Source organism: Sebastes umbrosus, chromosome 17, assembly GCF_015220745.1.
Source record: "Sebastes umbrosus isolate fSebUmb1 chromosome 17, fSebUmb1.pri, whole genome shotgun sequence".
In the NCBI taxonomy this organism is placed as follows: domain Eukaryota; kingdom Metazoa; phylum Chordata; class Actinopteri; order Perciformes; family Sebastidae; genus Sebastes; species Sebastes umbrosus.
The window spans coordinates 25,535,119-25,556,354 of NC_051285.1; the positions used below are offsets into that span (position 1 = coordinate 25,535,119).

The 21,236-nt window shown below is 39.8% G+C and overlaps 1 protein-coding gene across 1 annotated transcript in view; it reads left to right on the plus strand.

The window, feature by feature from the left end:
- The first annotated feature begins 476 nt into the window (after nt 1-476).
- The window catches only part of camkk1a (calcium/calmodulin-dependent protein kinase kinase 1, alpha a), a 37,792-nt gene continuing 17,032 nt past the window's right edge, over nt 477-21,236 (plus strand). The window contains 5 exon segments of the mRNA XM_037748483.1: nt 477-814; nt 6,396-6,443; nt 9,589-9,642; nt 19,711-19,762; nt 20,573-20,706. Of these exon segments, the coding sequence (XP_037604411.1) occupies nt 656-814; nt 6,396-6,443; nt 9,589-9,642; nt 19,711-19,762; nt 20,573-20,706 (447 nt within the window). The 5' untranslated portion in view covers nt 477-655.

The window sequence follows — 21,236 nt, forward strand, 5'->3', positions numbered from 1 at the left end:
TGCACGATATGGCCAGACAAACATGATGACGGTGATGGAATTCAAAAGTTTTAATTTACACGTATTGGAAATGTAATTTTTCACATCAATTTGGGCTAGAAATACGGATAAAATCAAAGTTTACCAGTTTAAGTTGATATAAAGAGACTATTTTTTTGTGGGTAATGAGCAGCTTTTAGACTCGAGGACAATTCTAGAAAAGAAAACTGCTTGTAATGTGGATATGACGGAGATATATTGAGCCAGTAAAGGCAAATGTTGTTGAGCTAAAATTATGAATATATGCAAATATTGTTGATCAACTCTTCTTACTGCAGCAGACTGAGCTCACAGCCTCTCTTTCTGTCTTTCCAGCTCTGGTGGGACACTGAACGCCGCGACCGGAGGCTGGCCCAGGTCACGTTGATGCTGCTGGGCGCTCCCCTTTACTCTCCCCCGCCACCTGCTCCAGCACCGCTCCCACCTCCCCGCCCGCCATGGCTATGAGCAGTGACCCTGGCCGCGAGAGGCTGGACCCCGACTCTGACAAACAGATCGGCAGTCTCGCGAACGTCATGGCTGCCATGACGACGAAAGACTCGGAAGGCTCTGCCAGTGCCAACGGCGTGAGGAACGGCGGGGCCTCAGCAGGACGGGGCTCAGGCCAAGAGGACGCATGCGACGCGGCCTCACCTCACTGGGAGGAAGTTGTCGCTGCAGGAGAGAGGCACCTACCTGTCGTCAGGATCCGGAGGAGGATACACAAACATATCCCCTCGTGTGGCTCGCAGGCCCACCGTGGAGTCTAAACGCGTGTCCATATCAGGACGCCCAGGTGAGGAAGTGATTATATTCATTAGTAATCATTAAATAATCATCAAAGCTGCACAAGCAATTAAAGGTCTTCCATTCAGCATCATTATGTTTGAGATAAATAGAAGATATCAAGGCAGATACTTGCCAGAGTGTAGAAAAATCCAAACTTGAATCTTTAACCTAAAACACACGTAGCCTCTAAAGTGACTGTTCTTCTGCGGCCCTCTGATTCGGACGTTGGCTGATATGAATCTCTGCAGTTGGGTGTGACAGGTGGCGCCAGCAGGGAGCGAAACACAAATAGAGAAAGCAGCTCCGTCGGGCTCGTGAGAGCAGTTGTCATAACGAGACACGTGCACCACACAGTATAGATCAATATCTCTGCATTATCACCAAAGTAAAGAGGAGCACCAGGCCATTGACAGCGAGAAGGGAAACGTGAGGAGGTGTTGTACACTAGTCTCCCATTAGCATCCATCATGGAAACATGCCTCTGCGTATTAGCTGATATATGTTAATGCATCATTATCCCAGCTTCTGTCACTGATGTGCAGCATATATAATACTCCGTGCACTGCACTGAGCGGATTGCACCGACACGTGAGAGCATTTTGTTCTGATGTTGGCTTTGAGCACCTTTGACTGTTTCATCAGACAGACATGACATGCATGCTGGCCAGCACTGTGCTGCTGGATACACCATTAAAGAAGTGAAAGGTGGGGGCTGGGAGCAGCTAATGATTTTCCAGGGAAATCGTTTGGAGCCTCTCTGCTTTTTTTCCTGTACTCACATGTCTGTTTGATTAAATGATAAGAAATTTGATACAACATTGGTGACAGCTAATGCGTTTCTATTGAATTTTACACACTGTAGTTTTAGATTCAGGCTGTTCTAAAGTTACACAGTCGCCTGTCATCCTCTCGCTGGCTGTTATGCTGAAAACTTCACATGCCTGTTACTATTCATATATTTTTTACTGCACATTCAGTAAAGAAGGAGATGAATCGTCGGAGGTGTTAAACCTCAGAAACCACCTGCTTCATCGCCTGCTTTCCGGGGTTTAAGGGAGGCAATTGTGAGCTGACAAACCCACAGTGATAGACCCACCATAGCAAAGCTGTAGGTGCACTGGATGCAGCCTTAAGCCTAACCGCATTGGTTTCAATTAGGGCTGGCAATCTTAAAATATGTAATCATGATTAATTGCATGATTGTCCATATTTATTTATTAATCGCAAATTAATCACACATTTTTTATCTGTTCAAAATGTACCTTGAAGGGAGATTTGTCAAGTATTTAATACTCTTATCAACATGGGAGTGGGCAAACATGCTGCTTTATGCAAATGTATGTATATATTTATTACTGGAAATCAATTAACAACACAAAACAATGACAAATATTTTCCAGAAACCCTCACAGGTACTGCATTTAGCATAAAAATATGCTCAAATCATAACATGATTTGCAAACTGCAGCCCACAGGCAACAACAGCTGTCAGTGTGTCAGTGTGCTGACTGACTATAACTTGCCCAAACTGCATGTGATTATCATAAAGTGTGCATGTCTGTAAAGGGGAGACTCGTGGGTACCCATATAACCCATTTTTCATTCACATATCTTGAGGTCAGAGGTCAAGGGACCCCTTTGAAAATGGCCATGACAGTATTTCCTTGCCAAAATTAAGCAAAAGTTTGGAGCATTATTTATTGTTATTCCCTGAAAAGCTAATATAACATGGTGCCAATGGATTTTTTTTAGTTTTTTTTCTTTTATATAATACCAGTATCTTCACTGTAGCTTTAAAACTGAGCCTGCTAGAACCTCAAAAAGAGCTTAGAACAAAAGCTAACCTGGTGTTGTTACCTTTGGACAGAACCAGGCTAGCTTTTCTGCTAAGCTAAGCTAACCAGCAACCAGCTGCTGGCGGTAGTTTCTTATTTAGCGTACACACATCAGAAAGGTGTTGATCCTCTAACACTCAGCAAGATGAATAAGCTGAATAATGTTTCAACTATGACTTTTAAAACTGTCCCTATGGTGACAGTTGTAGATTGCTTCTCAATAATGGTGAGTATTATTATATATATAATATAGGAATACGTGTCTGAATGAAAATATGTATCTCTTTGTGCTAAACCCACTAGTATCCTGTGGCTGCCAAATCTCCATTTTTCCTCAGACTTTCTCCAATTCAGAGTGAACATTAAATATTCATGACATCTGCCAGGATGTGGAACCCCTCCTGAATTTAACAGACTGCTGCCACAGACTCGCAGACCTGTCATTGTGTCCTTTCCTATCTGAAAATGGAGTTGCAGCTTCTCGCAATGAACCGTAAAAAGGACTCGTGTTGCTTGTATTTTCCTAGCTCTCAGTGGATCTACAGTGTGACACAGCAGAGAGAGAGAGGGAGAGAGAAACATTTCTTGCATGCACAAACATTCACTGTTACTTTATATTACTGCAGTTTCCGCAATCGGATAATGGATAAGAATTACTCACATGCATTGTTTCATAATTGTGACACTTTCTGTTTTATTCCCACCCTTATTAAAGACCTTAAAGTATCCTCCCTGACATTTTGGGAAGTCCCGTGCTAAGCCATATAAACACTGTACGTGTATAGCTTATATAATGGTTTAACTAAAGCACAGGAGGATTCTTCTTTTGTTTTCTCTGTGTTGCAGGAAACTCTTCTTTGGGTTCTCACTCCTGACTTTCTCATCACAGTTGTTATTGTCTTACACTATTTGTACACATGCACGTACAATAATGTTCATAATTTTCTCTTCCCTCGGGATGTGGGGTGAATTTTTAGAACTAGGGCTGTCAAAGATAACGTGATAATTAACGCGTTAACGCAAATTTGTTTTAACGCCACTAATTTCTTTAACGCATTACCGCAACTTGCGATTCTTAGGTTGTAGCGGGCTCAGGTGTAAAGCTGGAGTGAAGATCTGGTATCATATAAAACTAGAAATCTAAGGAATCCATTGGTACCAACCATGTCATAGCTTGTCATGAAGGAGGCTAAACAACGCTCCAAACTTCCTTCTTATCGAATACTGTCAAGTGCAGGCAGTAGTTGATACTGGTATAAAGCTAAATCTGTGTATGAATATATAGAATAAAGAGAGGCAGTCATCTTTCCTCCTTTCAGTTGATCCTCCTCCCTCATGCCATAAGTCAATTCTGCACGGTTCTTCCATTGCACCCAACCCAAGGACGTATAACAAAACGTGTAATAAACCACATCCTCCTGCAATGGTGTCATTTTGCTACAGTCACGACACCGTTCTATCAAAATTCATTTAAAAATGACAGGTTGAGGAAATGATTTTACACTTTAACAGGCTTTAAATACTATGAAACACAAGTCCCCATCACATTTTACATACTTCCTGAGGCAGGCAGGCTCATTATTCGTCATAAGAATGAAATGCATGGCCATCGATTCTGAAACGCCACAGTGACAGTGATGTATTTGTTGTGCACTGATATTGATTGTTGTTGAGTAATGGACGGAGAGTTTGGTGCAGATCAGACACAATGGAGGACATAGTGAAATGAGAAGGGAATCAGGGAGAGGAGAGGTGGGGGGTTTTGCATACTGAGGGAAAGACTGCAGGGCTTGAGATGGAAAGCAAGAGTCTAACGTGAGAGCCCTCTAAAGATTTAATGTGGCCCAGTGAAGCATTTGAGTTGCATGTGCATGTGCAGCAGATGCATTTAAAGGAGCAGTGGGTAGAATCCAAGCACATATGATTTAAAAAAAAGTTATTTTTATAAAACGCTCACTATATCCTGACAGTAGTGCATGAGACAGATAATCTGAAAAAAAATCATGTGCCTCTGTGTCCTCCGGTTCTCCTAATGAAATCTGCAAGATTTCACAGACCGAGGAAACCAACCAATCAGGGCCGAGCTGGAGCCTTGCCGTCTCTGAGCAGCTGTCAATCACTCACGTACTCCGATCAAACGGTCAAACTAGGCAGCGCTGATCAAATATGAATCAATATTCTGTTACTGTATTGCCTATTTCTTGCATAAAATGTTTTCAGAAACACCTTGTAGTGTACTGTTTAGCTGTAAAATGAGAAAGTTTGTGACCCGGCCGCCATGTTGAGATCAGTTGAGGAAATACCAAGCACCGCCCACAAGCTGGAGCAAACTTTCTCATTTTACAGCTAAACAGTACACTACAAGATGTTTCTGAAAACATTTGAGGTGAGAAATAGACATTATAGTAACAGAATATTAATTCATATTTGATCAGCTCTGCCTAGTTTAGAGTTTGCGAGTGATTGACAGCTGCCTCCGTTGAATGAACAGCCAATAGGAACGCTCTCTCTCTGAAATGACCTGTGATTGGCCAAAGTTTCCCGTCACAGGCTAGATTTTTTAAAGCCTGAAAACAGAGCCACGAGGAGGTGCAGAAGTCTAGTTTTCTCTTGGAACACACAATTACAATATGCTGAAATGTTATTATGGAATCTTTGCCAAATGATGCCAAAAACATTCTGCCCTCTGCTGCTTTAATTCTCTCATCTGAATATGCTTTATTATGCTTTAAGGTGTTCTGCATGGCCCTCTTTTATCCATCAGTCCTGACGGAGCATTAACTGCAGTGCAGCGCCCACTGAGCATGTGCTGGCAAACTGTGAACCCAATGGAAGTCCTCTCAGGACAATCCCTCCTACTGCTCTTTTTCTTTGGATTCTCCTCATTTGCCTTTCTCTTTATCCTCCGTCGCCCTATTTTCTTTATTCTTTTCATCTCTTTTCAACCAATCAAAGCAAGCCATTTCTAAAAGTTCCACTGATCGCTTCACCTACCCAAAGCCCCATCATCTATTCTCTCTCTTTCTCTCTCTCTCTCTCTCTCTCCCTCCCTTTGTCATAATCCCTCAGCTCACAGTATTTCACACCATCATACCCTACAGTGTATAACCCTCCAATGCACAATCCTCACATCTCCTGCAGCACCGTGCTCAGTACGAGCTGCATAACCAGCAGATTATGTAACCTGCTCTAATGTCATATTTTTTCTAAAATACCTTGCCTGGTGGCGAGTGAAGTCCTGCCCTACACCCATGCAGTACTTTCAGTCTTGCCACCAGCGTGTTTTGTTACATCTCCTACATCCTCTCATTGCTGTAAATACGTCCCAGTATCAAGCCTCAGGCACTCGCTTCGCCTCACAACCCTCAGTAGACCCCTGTGAAATGCTCCCCACCACCACCACCGCCCCCCCGCCGTGGTCTGCTCTCCTCTGCTGTGCCCCTGGCTGACTCTGTGCTGTAGCAGTGGTTGCTATGGAACTGCAAATCAGCCATTTAAGCAGTAGCACTCTAATGGATTTGCAGACAGTAAACAGAAACTACAGACTGCATCGTTACCTACATCTCGGAAATAAATGACTCTCAACACGTACACACACACACACACACAGCGGGGACGTTTTGTTCCTGCACCAAAGCTCAGGCCCTGTTTCTCTTTGCTTTGGATGATGAAAGCGTTCTTTCTGTCATATGTTTATGTTGATGATTTAGTTGCTCATGCATCTCCCTACTTTCTTTCCCTCCTCCCTCACAGGACTGCATCCAGTTGAACCAGTACAAACTGAAGAGTGAGATTGGAAAGGTGAGTTTGGTTGCTTTTCTGCCATTTCTTCAGTTTGGAGTGGTTTTTGGGAAAATAGCAGCAGCAGCTTCGAGAAGATCGACCCTGTGCTCAATTTATCTGTTAAGTGAGAAAAATCACATTCACAGCATGTGCACTCTAAAAGCTGCGAGTTGTCTTTGTTATTTTGCTTGCAGGTTCTTACATTTTACAAGTAAAATATAATAGGCCTAGAAATAATAGAATATATATATAATGTAGACTGGTTTGTTTGGTATAGTTAGCTTTGGTTATATGCTACATACTTGAAAACTAGTTCAAAACAGACAGTAGGCTAATGTTATTTCATATTTTTATCCTACAATATCCTGCAACATCTACCTTTGTATCTACTCAAGTTTTCCTTTTCTAGAAATATGCTAATATTCTACTATACTATATATCCTTGCACATACAGGTACTTTGCAAAAAGTTGAGGCCACGCCCCTTTTAGGGGGAAGAAAACCGAAGATCCCATAGACTTCAATGCAGTTTGACGTATATTTGGATTATAATTTTGACAGGTTCATATACATTCATCCTTGTTATACAAACGTTTGTTTAATACACATGTCTAATAGTTATTTTGCAACCTTGTGTGAACCTGAGCGTTAGCGATACCTTCAGTGTTTTTGGATTTATTGTTGGTGCAACCAACTACCCAGCAACTCTTCAGCATAGCGTTATTACTGTTACCGGTTTGTTTAAAGTAGAAGTTTGGAAACATGTTTCAACTTCTTCTGCTTGCTCTGTTACCGTCTATGAAGGACACAGGGTTGTTTTCCCCAAAAGGGGGAGTGGTCATCATGAGAGCCTGCTCTGGATGACGTATTGCCGGTCTGATGTATTTTAGTACATGTGAGTCTCTCTGTTATTCCCCACTGGCTAGCTAATGGCCGCCGCCCTGCACTGTGCTCATACGGCGGTTACCGCTGAATAACGCCGCCGCGTCCCGTGCTGTAAGCACCATTAGCTGCTAGCCGCCCCGCTCAGCCGTCTCCATGTTGAGAGCCGTGTGAAGGCAACTGAACAACTGAAGCTGAAGGGAATGTAAACCTCATGGTGGTGATGGATGAAAGGTCAGGGGATCACCAAAGTCATCAGGATTCATCATTTGGGGACTACGAATGTCTGTATAATCCATTAGAGATATTTCTGTCTGGACTGAAGTGGACGGACCCGACCAACACTGCCACACCGAGTCACACCTCTAGCATGGCTAACAAAGTGGAAAAGTCACAGTGTGACCTAACACTAGATTGGATATCGTGAGGAGGAGGAAATAAAAACCAAAATGACAAAATTCAAAGTGTGCAATAGAACTAATGTTGTATGCTACACTATTTCAAACTTCACAGAGGACTCTGAGCTGCAGCATCACTAAATCTGACAGCCCACCAGATCGACTCAAGTTTTGCATTTCAAAAAGCGACGCTTGGAGATAAACACTTTTTGTGGTTAACACTCGTGGGAATTCACTGTGGCAGCAACAGAGATGGAAATTGAAAAACTGGCAAATTAAACAGAGTGAATCGCCGTTTTTGGATTGGCAAACAGCATTCTGAGGGCTTATTAACAGCAGACATATTGATAGATATTAAAGTAGTAGAGGCGAAAATGTCAGATTGATGTTTATATGTTCAAATGTTCAATTTTGTTTTCAGAGATGAAGCGATAAACCATTTCTAGTTAGAAAACATAGTGAATGTTAGGCATTAAAGCAGCAGTAGAATGATTAAAAGACAAAGTATTTTTATAAAACGGTCACTATATCCTGACAGTAGTGAATGAGACAGGTAATCTATCTGAAAGAAATCATCATGTGCCTCTGTGTCCTCTGGTGCTACGAATGGAATCTGCAAGATTTCACAGACCGGAGGAAAACAACCAATCAGAGCCGAGCTGGAGCCTTGGCGTCTCTGAGCAGCTGTCAATCACTCTCGAACTCCGATCAAACGGTCAAACTAGGCAGCGCTGATCAAATATGAATCAATATTCTGTTACTGTAATGCCTATTTCTCACCTCAAATGTTTTCAGAAACATCTTGTAGTGTACTATTTAGCTGTAAATTGAGAAAGTTTGTGACCTGGCCACCATGTGTCGATCAGTTGAGAAAATACCGAGCACCGCCCACCAGAGCGAACGTTCTCATTTTACAGCTAAACAGTATACTACAAGATGATTCTTGTTTGTGCATGTGAGAAATAGGCATTACAGTAACAGAATATTAATTCATCAGCGCTGCCTAGTTTGGACCGTTTGATCGGAGTTCCCGAGTGATTGACAGCTGCCTCCGTTGAATGAACAGCCAATAGGAACGCTCCCTCTCTCTGAAATGACCTGTGATTGACCAAAGGGCTAGATTTTTTAAAGCCTGAAAACAGAGCCATGAGGAGGTGCAGAAGTCTAGTTTTCTCTCAGAACACTTGAATTACAATATACTGAAAGGTTATTATGGAGTTTTTGCCCAATGATGCCATCAATATTCTGCCTACTGCCACTTTAACACTGTGGAGAACAATCTACAGCCGAAACATGAAGGCTTTTGATTTGTGACATTTGTAGAAAGAATTCACACGTCTTGCGTGTGTTGACTAAACCACACAAATGGATTTTTTTGTCTGTAAATAAGACCAGTTTTTTCTAATCCTGAGTCATTTTACCATCAGCCAGCTGGCAAATTTGGCGGAACGTGACATCAAAGGTGATATAACTCCGCTTTATTTAATTCGTATGAGTGTTTGATCAGCTTTTCAAGCGGTTGTGTTACTTGTTTGCACTTATCAGAGAAGAAAACCATGCTAGGGAAAAAAAAAAAAATGGATTATGATGGTAAACACACACATCCTGGGGCTGTGTGTGTGTGTGGGAGGAGCCACTCTGTGCTGCCAAAGAATAAAAAATGTTGTTTTTGAATGGAAACTGTGCTGCCTTCAAAACATTCTGTCAGTATGATGCTGCCGTCTGCTCTCAAGAGAAGCCTCGAGGAATCAGTTCTGTTGTTTTAATATGAGCTGAACCACAAAACGCAGGTTTAACATTGAACCCTCGTTGAATAAAATGTGTTGCTGTGATGAAGTACGTCCTCGTATGAAAAATAAATCTCTTTGTTTCGTTGCATTGCAGGGCTCCTACGGCGTGGTCAAACTCGCCTACAATGAGGATGACGACAAACATTATGTAAGTCAGAGCAATCATTTTATACATCTGTAGTTTACATCATCTCAAAGCTGGGGGGATTAATTTGAGATGCAGCTCGGCACTGTGTCAAGTTGTTCTAGTCATAAATCAGAACATGATTCCATAAAATAAATTGTGAAAGTGTTTAAGGGCTTAGAACATTATGATAGAAGTATATGATGGTCATCCCCATGCTCTATTATGTCTCATACATTGTTGCAGCAATTTTGGGTTGACACCATTTGTTACACAGATTTGGTGCTGAATTTAACCACTTTTTTACCACTCGATAATTTATAAAAATGATCAGTAATCCCTCCAAAATACCACATTAAGACACCAAGACCTTGAGGAACACCATAGACAAATCCATGCTGTGATTTGGGATCAAAAACCTTTGACATTTGGAGATTTCTGCAAGAATTGCATTTTTCTGCGATTGGATGGCGAGCGCTTCTGTTCTGGAAACTGCTCAGAAACCCCCTTATTGTCAATGTACCCAGGATTCCAATTCATCCTCTGAATGCTCTAGGTCTCTAGTTTGATCCATCCATCCTCTGAATGCTCTAGGTCTGTAGTTTGTGGCTGTAAAGTTTCATGAGGCTGTGATTATCCTAAAGGTCACCACAGCTCATTTTTATACAGTGAGGTCTAGTTTACAAAAAATGGTCTCACTACATAGGATCACATTGGAGCCAAAAGAGTTTCAGCTTTACAGTGATACCAAATTTATGCGATTCCAAGACCAGTATGTAGAAATATTCAAATACACCATTTTAGAATAGGCGGAAATTAACATATATACTGCATTCAAATAGCTGATTCAAAACTGCATGTAATTATGATAAAGTGGGCATGTCTGTAAAGGGGAGACTCGTGGGTAATTGCCATGCCAATTTTTCCTCGTCAAAATTGAATCTAACCTTTGAGCGTTATTTAGCATGACAAGGGTGTTTAACAGTGGATTCCTTAGGTTTTCTAGTTTCATATGATATCTTCCCTCTAGCTCTAAAACTGAACCTGCTACAGCCTCTGAAAGACAGTAAAATCGGTCGGGATCGAGGGTCTCAGAGGGTTAATAACTGAAATGCAGCCCCCATCTGCCACACAGCCGCAGTTCTGCTCTGAGTTTTCATCAAGCCTCTCAGCTTCTATTGTCTAGACAGAAGAGCTTTACAGGATCTCATCAGTGCTATTGATTTTTTTTTTCCCACCTTATTTCTTAGCTGTGAGTTCCATCCCTTCAAATTGCATCAGTTGCCTTGGAAGAAACTTGGAAATGGAAGTTGTTTCTCGTGGCGCTTAAAGTGCATCCAAGCCCTTTATAATGTATCTTCAAAGCAGCGCTGCTGTTGCTCTGTGCGTCTGGTAGCTGCTTTGAGGTCAGTTCACGAGGGACAGTCTGGATATGAGCCGGCACGCTGAGATGAGGTCATTTTAGGTGTTCCCATCAAGGTGATTTGTTCCCTTAAAACCTCAGCAAGCCCTCCAAATATAAGCCATGTTTGTATTTGAACACAACTAAGCTGCCCTGTACAGTAACAACAATGAAAGTGTTTGTTTAGATGAGTCATGTCGACTTAGGCTGCCAACCCTGGATGGGTTTAAGATGCACTTTTGAACTGGAGCCAGGAAGAGCTCACAGCTAAACACAACCCGGCATTAAAACGTTGGCTTGTAAATGGGCCGATGCGGCATGGTAAACAGCAGGAGTTTACGTAAGGTCGCAGACGAGTTCTGCAACATGAGTGAAATATTCTAATAAGGGATGTAGACTTTCCCTTTGGAGGAATAATGGCATGCAGCTTTGAATAATGTTGACCTACAGAGCTGCAACCCTGTCTACTAGAAGTTCCGTCTATATTCTACAAATTGGCAGCAGTAAATACGGTTTGCAAGAAACATAATGCTGCCCACATTGTGTTGCTTTTTAGGAAACTTTTTTTTAACTATCATATCTAGCAAGTGGTAAAATGTTGATACTCAACATACCAGCAAAATGTTAGCCGACAAAGTACATTTTCAGTTTTCCTACAATATATGCTTGTTGCAAACTAACCCCCAATTTTGACCAATTAGCATAAAAAATGTGATAGAGTAGCACATCCCAGATCAAGGAGTACAAAATACTGACATCACATGATGATTTGAGCAAATTAAACAAGTGACATGGCAGTATTTTTAGGGCCCTATGAAATCCGTTTTCTTGTTTCCCAAATTCTGTGTTTTCCGTTTTTATTCCTCTGAATTCTGTGTTTTAGGATTCAAGCAAAATTTGTCATCAGAAAAAAGTGCCTAATCATGTGGTGGATGAATAAAATTCCAACAATTCCCAAGAAAATATTGAAAATTTAATGAATATAAATGAATTTGGTGTAACACAGCATTGCGGGTTTGTTTTTATCAACACAAAGAGGAACCTTTTTTAACTATCATATCTGACAAGTGGAAAAATGGTGATACTGAATGTATCAGAGAAATGTTAACTGACATATGAACAACAATATTTGCTTGTTTGCAAACTAATTGAGCTTTTTATTGTTATGTTTAGGAAACTCACAGCACTTGGTTATGGTCAGGGAAAAATCACGGTCTTGGTTTAGTATAGGAAAGATTGACTTGATGAACAAAACACATGTTTACTTTATTAACACGTAACTAAAATCATATATATTCTTTCCCTAACCTTAAAGGGGCACTCCTCCAATTATACACATGGTTTAATAATGGTTTAATGGGAACTGAGTGGAGAATTACATCCATAAACTGTTTATCTAGATGCACCCAACCCCTAATATTCACATAACGTGGTAACGTGGTAACATAAAGTAGTGGATGGAAACCAGAGGAAACCTCCGGGTCTGAAAAGTGAAGCCCATGCTGAAGTGCCTTAAACTTGCATTCTTTCTAATAGCCAGTAGGGGGCGACTCCTCTGGTTGCAAAAATAAATCAGATTGTATAGAAGTCTATGAGAAAATGACCCTACTTCTCACCTGATTTATTACCTCAGTAAACATTGTAAACATGAGTTTATGATCTCAATCGCTAGTTTCAAGTCTTCTTCAATACAGCATGATGTTCATTTAGTAAATGATGGTCCCATTTAGAGTCAAATAGACCATAAAGCAGGTTATGATTTAGGGCGTGGCTACCTTGTGATTGACAGGGTCGCTACCACGGCGTTGTCCGGTCTGGGAGTTGTTTTCAGTTTCAGTTCATGAAAGTTAATTGTAATGTTTTGCTCCCCTAAAAATGTCTTATACCGCGTTCAGTTGTACTTAGCTCCACCCTCTCGTGTCACTTGTGGTTGCAAAAAAACGAGATGGCCATAGCCAAAATGCCGAACTCAAGGCTTCAAAACGGCAGTCCACAAGCCAACGGGTGACGTCACGATGACTACGTCCACTTCTTGTATACAGTCATAGATGGAAAAATATGTTACTTAACATTTTCTTTTGCAGATTTTCTAGAAATTTTGGTTAAAATTTGTGCTACATGTGGATGAAAATCTGACTGAAGTGCTCTACTTTGTACACCCACCTTCCACTCAGTCCTCCTCTACTGCACGATGCATAAATGTAGCTCTTAGAAAAAAAGTTGTCCTTCAAAAAATGTTTCCTTTTGAAACAGAATCAGTAAAACATGTAAGTAGTATATAAACATATTTTCCCGGAGACTGTATTGCAGTATTCGAGAATCCAGGTGCAAATGGAGCCTCAGAGATTTTCCTTTAGTCAGAATCACCCAGTCTAAGAGCACAGATTCCTGAAAATGCAAAATAAGTGCAGACATACAGTATATGTTGCTGTGCATTTAGTTTTCTTGTTAGCGTCTTTGATTCTGCACTGTGAGGAACCTTCTTGCATTTGATGCTGATTGTTGGCTCTGATGGTAAATGTTACCTTCCGGGACAGACTGGGGCTCATTGCAGGCTGACACATTTGAAATAACAATGACAGGAATCAGGAGAGGAGGAGATGAGTAATGACGGAATGGAAGGGTGATTCTATTTCCTGGCAATCTGAGAAGGTTTCACACAAAAACTGATTGGATATTTGCATGCAGAGCATCTGCGGCATGAGCCCACATACAGTATGCACAAATATCATCCTGGTAATCTTTTTAAAAAGATAAAATGAGATGAATGTTTGTGAAATAGAATTGACGTTTTGAAATGACGTGTTTTCTATATTAAGTTGTAGCACCTAATGTTGATGCCAGGTTCTCAGCCTTGGCACCAACATCCTGAGGAAGACACTGAATATTTATGTTGATAAAAGCAGCAGTGGTCAGTTTTAAGATGAATAAAAATGGCTTGACGGCCACAGGATACAGATCAAATAATTTGATGACTAATTCTAATCAATTTTGTGTTTCAACGTGAAACGTCAAAGTTGACGTGATAACGCGTTAACACAAATTAGTTTTAATGCCACTAATTTCTCTAACGCATTAATGTAGCGGACTCAGTTTTAAAGCTAAGTGGAGATATTGGCATCATATAAAACTAGAAAAACCTGAGGAATCCATTGGTACCAACCATGTCATACTAGGTTGCCGCGAAATTATGATACATTTTGGTGAGGAAGAACTGGCATGGCCATTTTCAAAGGGGTCCTTGACCTCTGACTTAAAGATATGTGAATGAAAATGGGTTCTATGGGTACCCACGAGTCTCCCCTTTACAGACATGCCTACTTTATGATAATCACGTGCAGTTTGGGGCAAGTCATAGTCAAGTCAGCACACTGACAGCTGTTGTTGCCTGTTGGGCTGCAGTTTGCCATGTTATGATTTGAGCATATTTGTTTATGCTAAATGCAGTACCTGTGAGGGTTTCTGGACAATATTTGTCATTGTTTTGTGTTGTTAATTGATTTCCAATAATAAATATATACATGCATTTGCATAAAGCAAGCATATTTGCCCACTCCCATGTTGATTAGAGTATTGAAAACTTGACAAATCTCCCTTTAAACTACATTTAGAACAGATAAAAAATGTGTGATTAATTTGTGATTAGCCATGATTAACTGTTGTAATTGATTGACAGCCCTAGTTTTAACATAAGTGTTGGAAACCACTTGGCTTTGTTGTCCAACACATCAGCAGGTTATTAAAGGTCTTTGAATCCTGCATGTGTTTGTTGTGTTGTCCTGTGTTGTATAATTACCATGATCACAATTTGATTGTCAGGCTTCCAGTTGTGACGCAGGCCGTTCATCAGCCTCAGGGGCCAAAATAAACGAGATGTGTGCGTCATTCACTCAACTCATTTCAAATCGGTGGAGCGATGAGTTTAAAGAGCTAATTATTAGCAGATATTTGGTCTCATAGGTACGCACACAACAGCTGTACATGGAAGCAGCATTCTGGGACTCTTTTTGTGAGGCGAAAAAAACTAAAATAAATAACCCACCTTATTTTTACTCAACGATGACTCCAGCCTCAGTGATAGCCACCAGGATAGCAATAGATAGAATTTAACTGCTGCTAAGAAGACCATAATACACTCAGGGTTCTCCCCTGAGCCTCCATTGATAAAAGAATGGCTGAATCATTTTAGGGATATTGCTCTCATAGAAAGATCAAGCTGTAATTCATAAAGCGCTGGCATCCACTGTAGAGGCCTGGGATATACTCATTGGTTCTCTTTTGAATCCACATTTTCTTGCACAGATATAATGTGTCACTTTGATAGAATGTAAGAAGACCTAAACTCATTATCTATTGTCTGGGAATTTTATATTTTTTTTAAATATAATTTTATTTTTTATTTAAATTTTTACTTTGAACGTTATTTATTTATTTATTGCAAGGCAATAGAGTGGCGCAGTGATGACGTATTTTTGTAGGCCAACCAGGAAGTCAGCATCACCGTGGTTCCCTCGACAGAAAGCCAATATGATTTTTCGATTGGGTTTTTGAAAATTATTTTTTTATTCCTTTTTTTCAAACATAGAATAATAAACATCACAGAACATAACACCGGTGCCATAATACAAAAAAATATATTTTACATTTAACATTTAATATACACATCGCTTCTCACTCCCACCCCGAGAGTTAGTTACAGAAAAAAAAATATAAAAATAATAAAAAATAAATTTAAATAAATAAAATAAATATAATAATAATTATTAATTAATTAAAAATTAAATTAAAAAAAATTAAAATCATTTTAAAAATAATTTAATTAATTAGTTAAAATTAAAGGTAATAAGTACTACCATAATGTAATTTATGGTAGTAAGATAGAAACCTTAAAAAATTAATAACGTAATTAATTACTTAATTGTAAAATTATTATTATTTTATATTTATATCATTATTTTCTATGTGCTGTTTTGTTTTTGTTTTTTACAATTTCCACTGGGTTTTGGATTATTGCAGAAAATAAGCTCTGTGGCAAACAAATATTTATTCTACTCACACATTTTGTTCAATAAGATAATCTCCAATAAATGAACACCCCTTCTATGATTTTTGAAGTGTGAATGCAATCACCAGAAGTAAAAAGCTAACGTTAGGCTGAAGATAAACTACACCAGGGTCACATGAGGTTGTAAAGGCGGACGAGTCGATGTGATGACGTTTAGTAGTGTCATTTAGCCACTTGTTAGCAACCGCCTTTTTAAGACACATTAAAAGCTTCAAAATTCACAAGTGGATTTATTGATGTACTTTATGTCGTAGAACACAAAAGTAAATGTTCTTGATCTCTCGTGGTGTCAACACTCAGTGAAGGTTAGCTCACTCAACCTTTATTTGACATTTGATGAAATTACATTTTCATCTCTTGGCAAACTCAAGGCGCCACGGAAGTCTTGTTTACTTAGAAAGACTTGTTTGTCTACAGATTAGAGTTCTGAAGAATTCAGAAAACAATGGCACAGTGAGGGAACAGTATGGCGACTGACATCATACTTCTTAACCTTTTTAAGTTTCACCTCCTACAAAATAAAGTTCCTGCTGTCGCGCTTTTGGCTGCCTTCGATCAACACCACATACCACTCATCATCAGGTGGTCTTTAACTGAAATCACACTACTTTTCAGATTGTGTTTTTTCCACAGTTATTGCCATACTTTGCTGAAAAGAAAAATATAGTCATTGCCAATTTCATGTCTGGTAAAATACATTTGCTGTGAGTAAAAGTGCGATGACGCACCTCCACCTACGCACAGTCAGAAATTTTGGCTTTTGAGATGGCAGCTATTTACTGGAGCTCCACCATCAATCCCAGAGTCTGTAATGAACTGTGCTGTGAATAATGTAATTGTCAGAGTGCCTGTATGGCGATGTGAACATCTGAATATTGCTGGACAATTTTTAACTGTTTGGTGACTGTGGCTGAGTCACACACACACACACACACACACACACATAGGCAGCAGAACACCATAGAAACTACACACAGGGGAGGATGTGCTTTCTTGCCAAACCTGGTTTCTGTATTTAACCTTTTGAGACCCACAATAGACCTGTTTTTGTCCTTTTTAGGGTGGTACAGGAGGTCTTTAGGGGGAGATAGCAGGTCAACAGTAGATGTCACATGTAAGTGGTGTATGTCATCTAACCTGAAGATTAATTTGAGATGCAGCTCTTCTAGTCATAAATCAGAAATAAATTAAATAATTAATTAAAATTAATTGTGAAAGTGTTTAAGGGTTTAGAACATTATGATAGAAGTATATGATAATCATCCCCATGCTCTATTATGTCTCATGAGTTGTTGCAGCAATTTGTGAGTTGACGTTAAGACACCAAGACCTTGAGGAACACCATAGAAAAAGACGTGCTGTGATTTGGTATCAAAAACTTTTGACATTTGGAGATTTCTGCGATTTGATGGCGAGCACTTCTGTTCTGGAAACTGCTCAGAAACCCCCTTATTGACAATCTACCTAGGAAAGCCATCCATCCTCTGAATTCTCTAGGTCTCTAGTTTGTGGCTGTAAAGTTTCATGAGGCTGTGATTATCCTAGAGGTCACTACAGGTCATTTTATACAGTGAGGTCAAGTTGCAAAAAAAAGCCTCACTAAAATGAAATGGTTACTATGGGGACTAACATCATCACACATGAATATAGTCGGATCCACAAGAGTCTCAGCTATTATTCATATTCAAATACATAATTTTAGACTTGGTGAAAATAACACATTTATACTGCATTCAAATAGCTGCATGTTTTTACCCCAAACTGCATGTGATTATCATAAAGTGGGCATGTCTGTAAAGGGGAGACTCGTGAGTACCTATAGAACCCATTTTCATTCACATATCTTGAGGTCAGAGGTCAAGGGACCCCTTTGAAAATGGCCATACCAGTTTTTCCTCGTCAAAATCTTGCCCAACTTTGGAGCATTATTTAGCCTCCTTTGCAACAAGGTAGCATGACATGATGGTACCAATGGATTCCTTAGGTTTTCTAGCTTCATATGATATTTGTATGTTTACTCTAGCTCTAAAAGTGAACCTGCCACAGCCTCTGAAAGACAGTAGAGTCGGTCAGGATCGCGAGTCTCATGGGGTTTAAACCACTGTTTTTAAAAGAAACTGCTGAGCTGTACATCACCGGAACAGTTTGTGGTGTTGAAGTAGTAGAAGATGTTCCAACTGACCATCTAAGTAGTGATCAGTGAAATCACGCTGACATTATGATAGCATGGTAGTTCTTGTATTTTGGAGAAATGTCTGCCATGCAGTGAGTGTTATTTACTCTTCTTTCTTTGCATAACCAGTTCCTTGTAAGGAGATGTCATGATGACTTTGAGTTTGTTCCCCATCTCACACACACACACACACACAGCTGTCCTTTATAAACCGATAGATGCTCTTTTCCATGAAAGATTCAGTTGCCATATGCCAGATATTCATGACCTTTAAAAAAAAATAAAAACACAGATAATAAATCCATAACTTTACATTCTGGCTCTGATGCTGCTGAAAGTTGCATCAGCTCTGATGTTTCTAGTTAAATCGTCAAGGTGTTTCGTTGTGCTGTTGTTCGTTTTCATGTACATTTACTAGGGCTGCCAATCGATTAAAGTATTTAATTGTGATTAATCGCACATTTTTTATCTGTTCCAAATGTACCTTAAAGGGAGATTTGTCAAGTAATTAATACTCTTATTAACATGGGAGTGGGCAAATATGCTGCTTTATGCAAATGTATGTATATATTTATTATTGGAAATCAATCAACAACACAAAACAATAACAAATATTGTCCAGAAACCCTCACAGGTACTGCATTTAGCATAAAAAATATGCTCAAATCATAACATTCCCTTTGAAAGTTAGTTACAGTTTTTCCTCGCCAACATTTTGCGTAAGTCTGGAGCGATATTTATCCTCCTTCTTGACAAGCTAGTATGACATGGTTGGTACCGATGGATTCCTTAGGTTTTTCTAGTTTCACATGATGTTAGTATCTTCACTCTAGCTTTAAAACTGAGCCCGCTACAACCAGAAAATTGCCAGTTGCATTAATGCGTTAAAGTAAATAGTGGCGTTAAATCTTAAATCTTAAAACTTTGACAGCTCTAACATTTACATTACATATTAAATAAAAGTGTATTTTATTTAATTTAGTGATGAGCAATATGACGATACATATCGCCACAACGATATAAAAATGTCTATCGTGTATATTTTTCGATATCTTTTCTATCGCGATATAGGCTAGGCCTGTACTTATTTATTTTTTCTCTATAATTGCACTTAAAACCGCATTTTGCACTCTGTTCTTAAAATGAGAAAATATTAAGTACTATTTCATTTTTCAAGTACACGCAGGAGTATACAAAAATATGCTTTACCATGTTTTTATTTCATAGACTATATGAATTACCAGAAAACATGCTATATCGTGATATATACCGTTATCGAGATATGAAATTACATATATAGGGTTGGACGGTTTTGGCCATATCGCCCAGCTGCTTCCAGTTTTCTTTTCTTTTTGGACAAATAACGAATTCTTGATTGATGTATGGTTCTACTGTTAATACTAGCTGCATGTGAACACACTGTGATCAAACTCATTCCCCACTTTCCTACAGGCCATGAAGGTGGTGTCCAAGAAGAAGCTAATGAAGCAGTGCGGTTTTCCACGTAAGTCCTATTCTATTCTTTTAAATAGCCACTCACATTATTCACTGTCTGTATGAGTGTTTAATAACTACAGAGTAACATAATCACAATTACCAACACTGCCATGACGGTGTGTGTGTCATGTTGGGTTGAATGCCGGTAAATGACTGTTAGTCAGCTACAAGAGGTCTGACAATCAGCACATCGATATGTGATTTTACAAAGCAGCATGAGACGACTAACTGAGCTCCTGAGAAGTCAAATCATCTGCGCAGGATTGCAGGTCATTGCAACATTATTCATTGTGTAAAAGGGAACTAGTTTCATAACCATGACAATAAATGCCAAAAGACAACCAACAATAGACACATTTCATAGAGAAAGAGGAAGATCAGTTACAAAACTCTCCAACATGAAGGACATCTAGAGAATGCCGGGGGCTGACGAATACTACTCATTAGCATGTAACTTAAAAGCACCGTGCCTTTTAATAAAAAACAACTTTTGTGGCAGAATTTGTCACTTTAAAAGCAGGTTCCCTTTTTCTTGAAGTGTCGTTTTGTCTAACCCCTTGAACATTCAAGATTGTGTTAAACTTGAAACTCAAAACTCAAAGATGGAGAAAAATGTTCTTCTGTTGTAAATTCTGCTAGCTTCATGGGGGGGTTTGTCAGACCAAAACCTAAATCATCTATAACCTAAAGATACACAATGATGATCAGCTACTGTAGATCATCATGTCATATGATTGCTCCTGTCAAGGCTAATCAAATTAATCATTTACTACTCAGTGACGTAGTGTGTGTGTGTGGTTTGTGTGGTGGTCTGCAGGTCGCCCACCCCCAAGGGGACCCAAGGCGGCCCAAGGAGAGCAGCCCAAAATCTTAGGACCCCTGGAGAGGGTCTACCAAGAGATCGCCATCCTTAAAAAACTGGACCACATCAACATTGTCAAGCTGGTGGAGGTGAGAGTCTCTCTATCTTTTGGTTCTAAATTGAACATAAAACAGTAAAATGTTGGTGCCTTTGCATTCAGAAACCAACCGATGCATCAGTCCTTTTGCTATTAGACTTAAAGGACCAGTGTGTAGGATGTAGCTGGACCTAGCAGTGTGGTTGCAGATTGCAACGGACGGACGGTCGGGTGTCAGCTCAGTGCAAAGCAGCGGAACAAAAACACAGACACATCTCTGACAATATGATAATAATGCCCTTTGCGTGCCTAGTCTGATAGACTGGAGATATGTAGCCTATAAACAAGATATATTTTAATAAAATACAGTTGTACCGACAGAATACAATAGAGCACAGAGGCCGTTTCCATGCTGACAAGCGCCTGTATCTGCCTGTCTATTCATATGAGGAGCGCAGAGACCCGCTGATCCCTGCGGGACATCAGTTGTGTAGGCGGTCCTTAATGTGGCCCATTTGCGTACACACTGCTAAAAGAATGTGGCCGTATGCGGCCCGGACCACCTCTGAATGTGGTCTGAAA